Genomic DNA, 13,728 nt, shown 5'->3' on the forward strand with positions numbered 1-13,728 from the left:
CATCTACATAACTACTTACTGTTCATCTACTTACCGTGAATCAGATTTAAACATTGGCATTTCAATCTTAAAATCATTTTAACCACATTAACACAAGTAATGCTTTTGGCATCCGACTTTCACTGTCGTAAATGCGCGCGCCATTTATATAAATTGCCATTCGCGAAATATTTAATGTTTATTTGTACGCCAGAAACTTTTAAATCTGTATAAGATACAAAAAATGATTTGACTTGCATAATTCGGGGTCACAGGAGATTTGTTGTGTACTTGCATGCATATGCTTGACACGTGTCATGATGTGCAAGAGTTTATGTTGATGATATCTGTCCCGAAAAACTAAAATCATCGACGCGACTCACCCATGAGACGCTGGCGTATAATGTGAGTCAATGCGTGACTCACGGGTCAGTCTCTGGCGTGCAAAGGGTTAAATTGTGTGAGATTCGTAATAAAAGTTACTGACCAATAGCATTCGAGACGTATGTTACGCCTATCGCCCAAGTGTATGGAATGAATTATGATTATACTCACTATAGTCTTCATGTTTTTTTTTTTAATTATATTTATAAGTAATTATTATTTATTTATAAGTTGAATAAGTATTTTTTTTTGTTGTAAATTGAATCTCAAACGTTTACAATGTAGTTCACAATTGTTATTTTATTTATTTTAGTTAGCTCAAATTTGACATATATGTAAAGTATAGATGCGCATGCTATTTCCTTTCGTTTGGTGCCTAAAAATAATATTTTTATATATTATATATTAGTGTTCATTTTAAATTTGATTCTCAACACAAATCTTCCAGTATCTGTGGGACGAAATTAACGTTTTCACATTTTTACTTAAAATTTGCAAATTGTGTTTTAATATACAATTATCAAACGAAATATGTACAACAATGTTATAAAAACTCGAAAGTATTACTTTAAAATTTTTAAGCGAAGATATTTGGTGCTGGTTGACGGTGTTTTGAACAGATTTTACGTGATAATACTTGTAAAATAGAATTAGCGTAGAATTAACCTGATGAAAAAGTATTTTTATACATTAATTATTTATAAATCATATTTAAATAAATGTTATAATGGATACATTACCTGGTTTGATTTATCCATGTTTGATACCCATAAATGTAGCTAATAAAAATATATACATATGTTACAGTGAAACTGATATTGTCAGTTTAATTATATTTTCACTAGTGAGGTTATAATTTCACTGACACGCTCTATTCTGAGTTTTTAACTTTTTATCTTACTACAAAATTTGAACATAACCCTAAGCAAATAGTAAATTGTGCATCCGGGGATTTTCAATTCAGCATTGGAGTGGGGATGGAGAGGAGCGGGGTTGTGATGTGGGGTGGCGCGATTCGTGTCGGCAACGCACTATCATCCAACTATCAAAAATTTTAATTTCACTAATTGGGGCCAGGGAAAATTTAATTGGATATGATTTCACCGCTGTTATAAATTCACTGAGACAGATACAAAACAAAACAAATAATTTGAAACAATATGATTTATTTTTGTTAAAATATACACAATAAAATCCATATCAAGAATAACGCAAATATTTTTCATAACAAACAATAAATTTTCACCATTTCAAATAAAAATCACTTCAGGCGTCTCTCGAATTTTAAAGCAAAAATTTTCAACAAATTCACAATGTGTTAATTATAATCATAACAATTGAAACATTATGTAAGATAAGGTCATCGTTTAAAACACTTCCTACATCCAAAGACATAATAAAACACACTCGGATGTTGACTACGACATAAAGTAGTGGAAAATTTATCACACAATAATTATACTTTGTGTGTGCGTTAAATGTTAAAATGTAAATACGAGTGGCAAGATTTTATTTGTAAGTATACATAAATGTTTAAATAAGACAAACACAATTGACATTTGTATTCTACATACATAAGTGTATAATGGATGCTCTATATTCAAGTGCATGTTGTCAATCCTAGAAGACACTTGTCGGACTTAATACATTTTAAAATATTAATAATCTCTTTTAAAAGTAGTGAATATGGTTACACACAATGACACATTGATTAATTAATAAATAATTTAAAATATTGTTATCAATCAGTATGAAACAAGTCGCATCCAATCAGTCAGAAATGTACGGACATATAAACATGAAATTAGAATTGAAAGTATAATTTCTATATATGTATGTAATATGTATAGTACATCACAATTAAATTGTAATTACTAATAATAATAGCTTTTAATAACAGATACGTATCTGTTTAATCACCATAAAATTAATATGAGAAATATATTTATGTATAAAATAGATACACAGCACTGTAAGGACAGTTTTCTTTTACAAATAAAATATATAATAGTTAAAAAGAAAAGCAGAATAAATTCAACATACACATTTGAAACATCATATGTTAGTTTTAATACACAGAAATTAATTAAGTTATTGTATCAAGTAAAGAAATATATATATATAGTATTATATACAGACGCACACAATTAACTAAGAATTAATTTGTAAGTAATCACAGAAAGTATAAAGCATAGGAAGGAAAGACCGAAAACTGATTAGACATATTGTGAAAGAGCCTTCATTTAAATACAAAGGAGTAAAAAAAAATTAATACTATGATATTTCGTTTGGTGCATTCTTTTAAAAATGGCATCCCGAATACAACCATCTCTCGTGACTTCAATCTGTATGATCTATATGAATAATATTTACCGAAGTAAAATATTAAAATAATAATAATAAATGACTTAAGGCGTGTGAGAAACTGGGTTGATTCAATAAAGTAATACGCAATCGCTTACGGACTAATTAAATATTTTAGAATTAACAGAATCTATTTACAATTAAAATCGTAAATATTGTACGAAAGCACTTTTGAAAACGTGAATAAAAATTTATATACACAAACATGTATATATATATGATAAATTTTGCATGTATTTTCACAACATTTTTCACAACGTTTAAATTAATACACACACACATACGTTAATCATAAGTATTTAGTTTGAGCTATTGTCAAATCCATTAGTTCATTAGTAGAAGATTCGTGTATCAAATCGGATATGGAGCAGACGACGTGCTCTTGAGCCAACGCGCCGAGTTCTTTAATCCACTCGTCAAGTATCAGAGCGTTTAGAACGGTCCTTCTAGTTTTCGTAGAGTGCCAAAGATTGTCTTCGGTCAGTGAGCTTTGAATCAAAGTTTCTGGCGATGACCTCGGAGGTGAATCGATTGCTGTATTACTGTTCGGGGACGAACTTAAAATACCTAAAAACACAACGAAATGACAATTACACAATAATAAAAGTACAATTTTCGTATCATTTCAACATTACAATACTTTCCCAACCTCCAACGATACCTAAAATAAATTATTACATTAACAACCATTCATAATAATAATAATAAATAAAAAATAGTATCGTATTATGGCTTATCTCTTTTAGGCCTACTAATACTTAAATAATATAGGTTGTGGCTATTTGCAGGTACAATCTGCGAATTATTGGCTATTTACAGGTACTATATCAGCGAATTATTGGCTATTTGAAGGTACGATATCTGCGACAGGCGCAAAGCATTATGCGCATGCGCGTGAACTTTAATTTCTTATATTTAATGTATGCTAACTTGTTTAATCAATCGTTAATTATACATGAGGCAAATAAATTTCGCACATTATTATAATAGATTTATATCATTTAGGTAGTTCGCGGCTTGTACTTGTATGTAGGTATTATACGTTGTATATGATAATAATTTTCTAAAAACTAATAATATTAACTAATTTGGTTTATATTTTTTACTCTACGTCACTTTTTTAAATTTTAAGAGGTTTAAAACAAAATTTTAACAGTAAACACGCTGACAGTGACAGTTCACACGCATGCGCAGAAGGTTTTGCGCCTGTCGCAGATATAGTACCTGCAAATAGCTAATAATTCGCAGACATAATACCTGCAAATAGCCAATAATTTGCAGATATAGTACCTGCAAATAGCCACAACCAATAATATAATAAAAATAAATAAAGCACACGTTATGCATTCAACAAATCACCAAATTATAAAAATAAAAATTCAAAAGAAGACTAAAAATAGTCGAATCATGCATTTTTGTTATAAATAAATTTATTGTAATGAATAGAAAGGGCGAAACAGCATTGGTTAATGTCTAGTAAAAATAAATTACTTCATCTTCATTATAGTTGGATGCAAACAGGCCCAACGAGAGGGGGGGGGGGAAAGCTGGGGTAAAGTTCCAGGGCCCGGACTACTGGAGGGATCCTGTGTCAGGGCGTTCGACTGATCCATATTAATATGTTATATTATTTTACATAAAAATATATATGTATATTTATTTAATGCTAAATGTTGATTATTTTTCAATCCGCGCATTATTTGTCTTCATGTGAAACCATACCTGTTATATCATACTTTCTTATTCGATTATTAAAAAAAATAATATTTAACATACATGTGGTAGAGAATCCTGACAGATGACGCTGTTGGGATGTGGCGGTTTAGGTGAAGACCAAACACGTGCGTTTTCAGTCATGTTGTTTATTAAGATGATACGTGCGGAGGCTTAGCGACCAACCGCGCGGAGCGCAGGTCCAACTGCGACTAACCATCACATCTCTACCCCTTTTCACAATCAGTTGTAACATACCCTTTCTTAGCCATAGCCCATACATCAGCCTTTCGTTCAATTCCAACCCCACATACATATAGGTATTTTTCTAATAATTCTGATAGATTTTTCGCATATTAAAAATATATTTATAAACAATCTTTTTTTTATTTTGTCCGGGATTCTTCTAGGCAGTCCTGGATGCAAATATTAGACAGGTCATCACTGGAATACTTAGTATATATATATATATATATGTATGTATGCAGGCCTGACGAGACAGGGGGGAGGAAAGGGGGGAGCCAGGGTAAAATTCTAGGACCTGGCTTTTGCTATGTATTTACTATAAATCTATCTATAAGATGTAATTTTTTTTTAGTTTGTCATAGGGCAGGGAACTATTATTTTCCAGGGCCCGGGATTCCTCTCGACTGCCCTGTACATACATATGCACATATGTATGTATATGTAAGTATGCGAATATATAGCACTAAATCGGGATTCATGCAATCATGCGAGTATTGAAAAATTCGAAAAAACCATAAAAACCACTAAAATAAATTGAATAAAATATTTACCGTTGGTAACATATTCGTAAATTGCAGCTATACCCGAAGCTGGCGAAAAAGAAAAAAATTGCAATAGGTACACAAATTTACAAAGGAAAATTTCTTGTATGTAGTATTTAATAATTATTTTCAAGTTAAAAGATTGAAAATAATAAAAGTGTCAAAGTAAGATATGTATAATATAATCAAACTTCAATACGAATTTACCTTATTATTACAAGTTATCATCCTTGTGTAAAAAAATGGTGAAAAGTGAAATGAATAAAAAATGACAATCAAAAGTGGAAAATATGATATTTGAATTGTATATTTCAATTTATGAAAGCGAAATTTCTAGGTGGAAAAAAATGCTTTTAAGTTAAAGAAGTGCTCAAAATGCATGACAGTTGTTAAAAAAATGTTTGTGACAAGCATGGAAATTAGTCAATGAAGTTTTTTTCAGTATTCAAACTTTACTAAAAATGTTAAATTCAATAGTACATATATTCATGAGACGATAAGCTGTGCAACTGATGTCAAGATTTTATTTGCTTTCATAAGAAAAAAATGTGTTAAAAACTGTGAACGTTGATATTTGAAAGCGTCTCATCGATAAAAACAACGCAACAAACCTCCGGAAGTGATCTTTCTACTAAACATAGACGTGATGCTGGAGGAGAAACTTCTCCGTTTGGGTTCGTTCCGTTTGAACGGTTCACTAACACTCATCGGTTGTACATTGGACGGCTGTTCCCAGTTACCGCTATTCGGTTGAGACGTATCTATCAAACAGACAACAGTTTATAAGAAAGATTTGATAACAATGAGAAAAAAACATAAAAAAAAGCAATACATACCACCACTAGTAAATTGTAAGCTATGCGTTGAAAACTGTGAAGACGATAAGGCATTTTTTCCCAATTCAGGGTTGGTATTTTTTGTGCTAGTAGACTCTATTGCATTCTTACGTGTGTTTGCTAGACGTATTTCTCTATCGATTAAAAATGTTTGAGCATCTTCCAATAAACGATAGCATTCCGGATCGTTAAGGACGGACTCGTCTATTTCTTGTTTAATAGATAGTAAAATCTATATGAACGTTATAATAAAATTTAATATATTGAATACAATGTTAAACTAATTGATGTGTATTTTTAAATCAGACCTGATACAGAGATGTGATTGTCGGCTGGAGCACAATCCACGGACATAAAAGGAAAGATCTCAAAAGTGGTAAAGGATAAGTAGCAAGTCTCGTTAGAAGGCCAGTTAGCCTTAAATTTACATAAACATTATTACTAAGCATCTTACTTAATTTTTCTAAAGTATTTGTTAATAAAGGCCCTGAAAATAAAGAAATAATGGAAAAAAGCGTACGAAAATCAAATGAAATCTTTAAAGAGCAAATTAATATTTTACCTATATTGACATTGTTGGGGTGACTGGTTACGTGCGAATTTTTAGACAAAGCTACCGGTAAACTATTGTGCGAGATTTTGGGCAAATGCTCGACGTCGGAAATCTTCCAAAACGAGTTTTCGGCAAACTCCCCGTTCTCAGCAGTCGACTCTTCGTTGTCGGGCGAGCTGTGACTGTCGTCGCCTTTGTATTTGAAGCTTTCGTATCCGCTGCTTTCTCCGATCGAATGCAGGCTATCCTCTTCCTTGTTCATTTGCGTGTATATATTATCGTTCGACAGTTCACCGCTTCCGTCCGAGGTTTCCTTGACTAAGTTTGAATGCTCCAATTGAAATTTTTTCACTACCTCTATGATTGTATTGCTATCGGCTGGTTTCGGGCTAATACTACTACTACTATCACAAAAACCGTCATACGTTGAACTCCACTTAGAGCATGACTTTTTACACGACAGGATCTTACGGCGAGCTTCGCATAAATAAGCGTGATAGTTACCATACAGCGATTCGTTTGCATTCAACTGAAAACAATCAGAAAATTAGCATTTTATGCGTACTTAAAGTTTAATCGAGAATTTTTATACAATTTACCAACCCCGTAGGCACTTGATGTGGGCGATAAAGAGTTAGTCATGGGGATACTTTCTTCGGTAACGGAAGTAAGGCTGCTCATATTTTGGTCTACACTACAAATTGAGAGCTTCCGACTCCCTGCAAAGCTATTTTTTCTAAATAAAAGAGGCACCTGTGGACGGTTGCTGCAGCAATCTGGCGATAGAGATAACAGCATGGTTGTTCCTTTACAATGGACGTCACAATCGAGCGACCTATGCCTGTGTGAGACCATCAGATGATTGCCATCTATTAAGTATTTCAGCACCAATTCAAGCATTAGATCTTCGCAATTGAGATCGATCAAAGTTTCCAATAGAGAAATCGTCACTATGGATAACTAAAATAAAGGCAATCAACATCAAATTTGCAATCGAACGTTTCTAACCTACCGTACTATTCGACTCACTTACCCGCGGGTCTCCGTTGATGAATGGTATTACGTTATCTAATATATTGGTTTCGTCATAGTTTTTGTCCATTAAAAATCTTACCAGAGATTTTAGCAAGCCGGGATCACTCACCGATCTGAGCGATAGTTCTAAATATGCGATGGCAGCAATTTGTTCCTCAACGCCACTCTGCAATGAATGTTGTCTCGTAGTGGTCTGCCCCCGTTTTTTCTAGGTTGATGAAAGGGGAACAGGTGGAAGGTTAGTAATGGAATCCTATTGTATATTTTAAATCCCGAAACCATAGACAAGGTGAAAAAATCCAAAATAACCATCACCATGTTTCCAAATCCAAATGATTACTAGCAAAACTTCAAGATACACATTATGATACATCACAAGGAGAACATATATGGCATTGAATTCAAAATTAAATTACTCTTAGTTGATCAAAGATAATTTTGATCAACATTTCACATTCGAGAGAAAGAACTGAGGAAAATATTTGATTGTTACAAATGCTTCAGTGATCTTACTGTAAAGAATATTTATTTCGTCGACTAACTTCGGATCAAAACTTATAGTAAGTAGTATGAAACTATTTATATAGAAATAGTGTGCAGAAATGTAACAGTGAAAGATTAGAAAGCTGATTTATTTACAAAACCAAATTTTTTTTGATGATATTGTCTAAAAATTTTCAATGATTTTTTTTGAATATACATATACATAGTATTGTAGAAGAATAATTAAACTTCATCAAATTTACTAAGGAAAAAATTACAAGGTTTTGGGGTATGGAAAAGGAATACATATATAGGATTGGAATCAGTTTTAAGGACAGGAAGTAACCAAGAAAACAATTGGGGCAACAGTGTATGTAAATTTGAAAATGAATGTGCAATTTCAATATGAAAATGAGAGACCTCAGTTTGAAATTGCCAAGAAGTCTTGTACACAATGAGAAATAATTGAAAAAAATATACAATAAATTTAAGTCTATACAAACAGTATACTTGAACATAAGAACAACTAACTTTTTACCTTTCGCAATTTAGACATGTGAATATTATACAGTGAACATATTGAATACTCAATAAAAATTAATACATCACAAATACTCGACAATTGCAAAAACATGACAATTACAAAAAAAATTTAAACCCTGTGCGTCAACTAAATGCGAGTACAATACGAACTTTTTGCCATAAAATAACATTTCAAATCGCAATGTAAGACAATAGTGAAAGTTATCATATATTATTCAAGAAAAAATGAAAATTTACCTGTAAAAGTGCAGGACCCATTACCGGTAAAAGAAAACCTTGATAGACAAAATGGAGCAATTGGTGTCTAATTGATGGATGGGAAACCTGAACAGTTGAAAAGAAGGGAAGTTAACACGAAAATTATACTTACAAACATACACAATGTTTAAAAAAAAATCAAAATATTTACTTGAGCGACGGCATTACAGAACTCCAGCGAATTCATGAAAATACCGAGTTTATTTATATCGTTCACATCGTCCGGCGTCAATCGGTGCCAATCGGCTTGAGCTATTTCAATTTTTCGCGGAAGCGATGAATACAATGCACTGAGACCTGAAACAATAATAAACAGATCTGTGTAGATTTCAAATCGAGCATTATTCGTTGGCGTCGACGAAGCTTATTTTACCTCCGGCTAATACGAGACAGACATTCGAACGGTTTTCGATAAATTCAGCGACAAATTTATTACGTGCTGAAAAAGCAGCGCATAAGAGGAGTGCAGCTCGAGCTTGCTGTCCGGAAGAGTCTTCTCGGTGGACGTGCGTTAGTAAGAGTGTGACAGGAACAAATCTTTAAGCGATTCAAGACGATAAGCATTATAAAAAAATATGTTTAAAATGAAAGGTAGTGCACGATGAATTGAAAACATACTGCGATTGTTCTTTTCTGTCGTCCTGGGGCGGCGGAAAGAAGAAGAGATCTACGAAGTGAGGATTTTGCATGAGCACAACGCAAATCTGTCCCAGCAAGCAAATCAATTTACCTAAAACGTTTCAAGGATGAAATTTTGTTCTTCATTTGCATTATATCAGTTTCCCAAACTGGCCACTATGGGAATAGGAGGCATTGAAAAGAAAATGGGAGATAAAAATATGCTGAAACATTCTTCAATGTAGATTAAAGTTTCAATCAGTATGAATGAAAATAGTTGACTGGGGATTTAAAGATTTTTTAATATATTAAGTTTATTTGTTTCGATTTTTTAATTTCATTGACATTAATTATGACAATTATGTGTCCATTCTTGAGGAAATCAAGATCAAGAACAGACTCTCCATGATCTGCCTGAGACTAGTAGAAAGAAGAGATAATAGCCTGGAAAAGCTGATTGTGGTGAGTGGTGTGGACGGGAGGAGAAGAGGTAGATCCTTGAGCTGTTAGATTGACCAAATAAGAGCAGCGATGGGCTATTTTTTTTATAGTGGCAGCGCTCTGTGTGAACTAATTTAGGAACATTAAGTGGTATGGAGGGAAAAATAAGAGGCAGATCCTCGACCTGCTAGGCCAGAGCATCGCAACGTGAGTGCCCCAGCTCTTTTTGTACAATGGGCACCACTTAAGAACGCGTGTGAGGGAGAAAACCGATGTTAGTTAACGTTTTGTCACCTATGTATGTAGGGACTAGCTAGCGACTGCCGATGAAGTACATATGTATGTACGTAGCTGACAAACTGTACAAGTCGTAAGCAATGTGTGCTACGAATATAAAGAGGTTGCATGGTTCTGCACTAGGCCGATCAAATACGAGCAGTAAGTCTCTTCTATGGTGGCAGCTCCCTGTGTGACCTAATCTAGCAACAAAGGAAAAGCTGCTTGTGGTCGGTGATGTGGAGGAAAGAAGAAGAGGTAAATATTTGACCCACTAGATGGACCAAATATGAGCAGCGACAGGATTTTTATAGTGGCAGCTTTCTGCGTGAACTAATTCGGGAACAAATTGAAACAGCTTGGAAATACTGGTTGTGGTCACTGGTGTGGATAAAAGAAGAGGTATATAGATCCCCGACCTGCCGGACTGATCAAATACGAGTAGCGATGAGCTCTTTTATAGTGGCAGCTCTCTGTGTGGCCTAATCCAGGAACAAATGAAAAGAGCTTGGAAAAGCTGCTTGTGGTCGGTGGTGTGGAGGCAAGAAGTTAAGGTAGATCCTCAACTCACTAGGCTGACGAACTACGAGCAACGATGGGCTCTTTTATGGCAGCAGCCAAATCCAGGAACAAATGGATTTTAGTAAATTTCAGATGGGTAGGGAACAGTGAGTAAAAGTTTGGGAAACTGTTTTATATTGTAATACAAGCAAAAACGCAAATAAAAACCTTCTAAATCAGGAGTCGTAATATCTACACGAAAACTACATAATAATTTCAAAAGTGGTCGAAGAAATGGTTCTGCACATAATAACTGCTTTCCAAAGTGTTGTACAAGTAAAGAATATAGTTTGATCTGTTCGAGTCTTACAACATTCATATACCTGCAATAAAAAATAATAAAAAATTAACAATCCAAAGTAAATATGAACTAAGTATTAAATATGAATGTTTTGCAGTCTCACCGTCCAGAACTGTTTCCCCATTCGTATAACTTATCTAGTAAATTTTCGCTGAGCAATTGGTCGAGACAAGGCCCGCTCGACCCGAACGTTGCATTCGATGACTCATTGGCATCATCTTGTCCAGAAATTTGACGAATCTCCAATAGGAGTAACGTCGCTAGGTATTCTAAGTGATTGACGACTGCGGAAATGTCGTCATGACTAGGCACATGTGCACCCTAATTAAAAAAAAAGAAACATTCAAGTTATTAGTAACATACTCGAACACATTCTAAAGCATTTCATTCATACAAAGTAGTGAGTAAAGCAAGTGAAAATATGAGGAAGAATGTTTTCGAAAGATATGAATCATGCTGCAATTGAAAGGAATTTTTCGAGCAGGAAAAACATGTTGCGAAATTGCCATGTGCTTCGTATTAGCGAGACGCTGCTTCCAACACGTTTATTTTGATACATTTTACATATATCGACGATAGAGACATTGCAGATTATTCCCAAATTGTCTTGGCAGCGTACCATTGATTCATATCGGTAGAAATACATTGCACTATGCCTTTTTAATAAACATACATACATATGATGATTCCATATATGTACAATATACTAAATAGGCTTTGCAAATTAGTCAAAACTTTGCAAAGGACACGGTACAGTATCTCTCAGTGTTGAATATAAAATGTTTCATACCAATGATGCACTGCCCCACAAATTGGTCGAGCAATAAAATTATCATAATAATTCTTATTAAAAATATGATTTTAAACTAAGATACATGCATAGGGTTGTCTGGCGTTCCGATTAATTGGGATTGTCACCAGTTTTAAGTCTTGTGTCCTGGTGTCCCAAACAAACCTCTCAGGACGCTCAAATGTCCCGGTTTACTGCTTTTTAAATTCCTACAGAAGTTTTTAACCTAGAATTACAATAAACTATAAAAAAAACGTCGATGTCAGAACCAGACAGTCTGGTAAGCGCTAAAACAATATTCAACAATGAATTTGGTTTCTTCGTTGTAATTGTATCACTTTTCATTTACATATGTAACATACGTCGCAATCGGCATTATATCTATAGAAAAGTCAAAGATCTGATCACCGGGGGTGTTCCGGTTTGACTTGCATGAAACCTGACAACCCTATAGATCAGTGGTTCTTAACCTGGGTTCGATCGAACTCCAGGGGTTCGGCGGAAATTCAGCAGAGCCAGGTTCAACAGCAACTCTCCAGAACAACAAAACTCTCATAGTTTTGGTGTCGTACAAATGGTAACGTACCCTGTTATTGTTAAGAAAGCTCTGGAGATTTTCATACCGTTTGTTACTACATATCTTTGCAAGGATGCTGGACATAAAAACGAAGATACGGAACAGACTTTGTTGCGAAAATGACACGAGAGTGGTACTTGCCAAGGTGAAGCCGCGCATTTCAGAACTGGTCTCTGAACGGCAACAGCAGAAGCCACACTGATTTGCAGTAAATATTCATTATTATGTTTCTGTTCTTTGAACACAGTGATGCTGATGCACGGTTCATTCTGTGCACCAGTAAAATATATACCTACATATGTTTTGAATTTGAAAAAAATCATATTTTATTTTTCCAATTAAGAAGGGTTCGGTGAATGCGCATATGAAACTGGTGGGGTTCAGTACCTCCAACCACGGCTATAGATGCATAATTAAATGATGACATTTCGCCTAGTACATATGTACATACATTTGATTCGAGCGTACGATTTACAATCAACAAGTGTGCGAATACCAAATATATATACCACATCCTGTTACGGAGGATTATTGTAGTAGAGCGGCACTTGTATGGCAACATTAGTCGGTCAGTCGGGCATACATAATAGAGGAATGCGCAAAGTGAGTGGGGGGGAGTGGGGTGTGGGGTGTGGGGTGGGGAGGGTAGAGCACCTGTTGTTGGTGTTTGATGATGAGCTCGGCCTGCCTCCAGTGGTGGCAGAAGGACTCGTAGCAGGCGGCGGGGTCGGCGGCGGGGGCGGGCAGGGCGGGCCGCCTGAGGCGAGAGCTCACCCTCAGCGGGCTGTTGCGCAGCCAGCTGCTCATCCTCTCAACTGAACGCGCGTCGACTGTCGATGACGAGCGTCGACTGTCGACTGTCGACTGTCGAATGCCGAATGCCGACTGCCGAATGCCGGAATGCCGAGTGGTGGTGAACGAGGGCCGCCCCACTGATAACGTTATCAGCGGCTGACGGCTGGCGGCCGACGGCTACACACGAACCACGCAATGACATAAGCTGACCATAGACAACGCTGCGCCGTAAACAACCACAGACACGAGCGCCCCACTAGATGGTGTCAATTTCAGGTTACGCTTTTGATGTACAGCTGTCGTTCAGGCTCTGTGGAAATGTGGGGCGGGGTATTCGTTCCGCGTTTTAATATTTCATGTTGTTTTGTAATTTGTGTAGGCATATAGTACTATTGAAATGATCTCATCAGGTCACTGCGACACATATCCAGGA

General features: G+C 35.2%; 1 protein-coding gene across 3 annotated transcripts; it reads right to left on the bottom strand.

Annotated features, from left to right (window-relative positions):
- Positions 1–1,510: 1,510 nt before the first annotated feature.
- LOC143910702 (FHIP family protein GK23746-like) lies at positions 1,511–13,515 on the bottom strand. Of its 3 annotated transcripts, XM_077429291.1 has the most exons (15): positions 13,155–13,512; positions 11,237–11,454; positions 11,001–11,155; positions 9,555–9,666; positions 9,310–9,473; positions 9,088–9,233; positions 8,916–9,002; positions 7,651–7,818; positions 7,221–7,577; positions 6,627–7,146; positions 6,373–6,551; positions 6,065–6,296; positions 5,840–5,989; positions 5,238–5,276; positions 1,517–3,294 (listed from the first exon to the last, which is right to left on the bottom strand). In XM_077429291.1, the coding sequence occupies exons 1-15, from the start codon at positions 13,305–13,307 to the stop codon at positions 3,017–3,019; spliced, it is 2,958 nt and encodes a 985-aa protein (XP_077285417.1). In that variant the 5' UTR covers positions 13,308–13,512; the 3' UTR covers positions 1,517–3,016. The 3 variants fall into 3 exon arrangements, with proteins under 3 accessions (XP_077285416.1, XP_077285418.1, XP_077285417.1); XM_077429290.1 differs by lacking the exon at positions 5,238–5,276 and having other exon boundaries at positions 1,511–3,294; positions 7,651–7,860; positions 13,155–13,515; XM_077429292.1 differs by lacking the exon at positions 5,238–5,276 and having other exon boundaries at positions 1,511–3,294.
- Between the last annotated feature and the right edge of the window lie 213 nt (positions 13,516–13,728).

Source organism: Arctopsyche grandis, chromosome 4 (assembly GCF_051622035.1).
Source record: "Arctopsyche grandis isolate Sample6627 chromosome 4, ASM5162203v2, whole genome shotgun sequence".
NCBI classification, from domain to species: domain Eukaryota; kingdom Metazoa; phylum Arthropoda; class Insecta; order Trichoptera; family Hydropsychidae; genus Arctopsyche; species Arctopsyche grandis.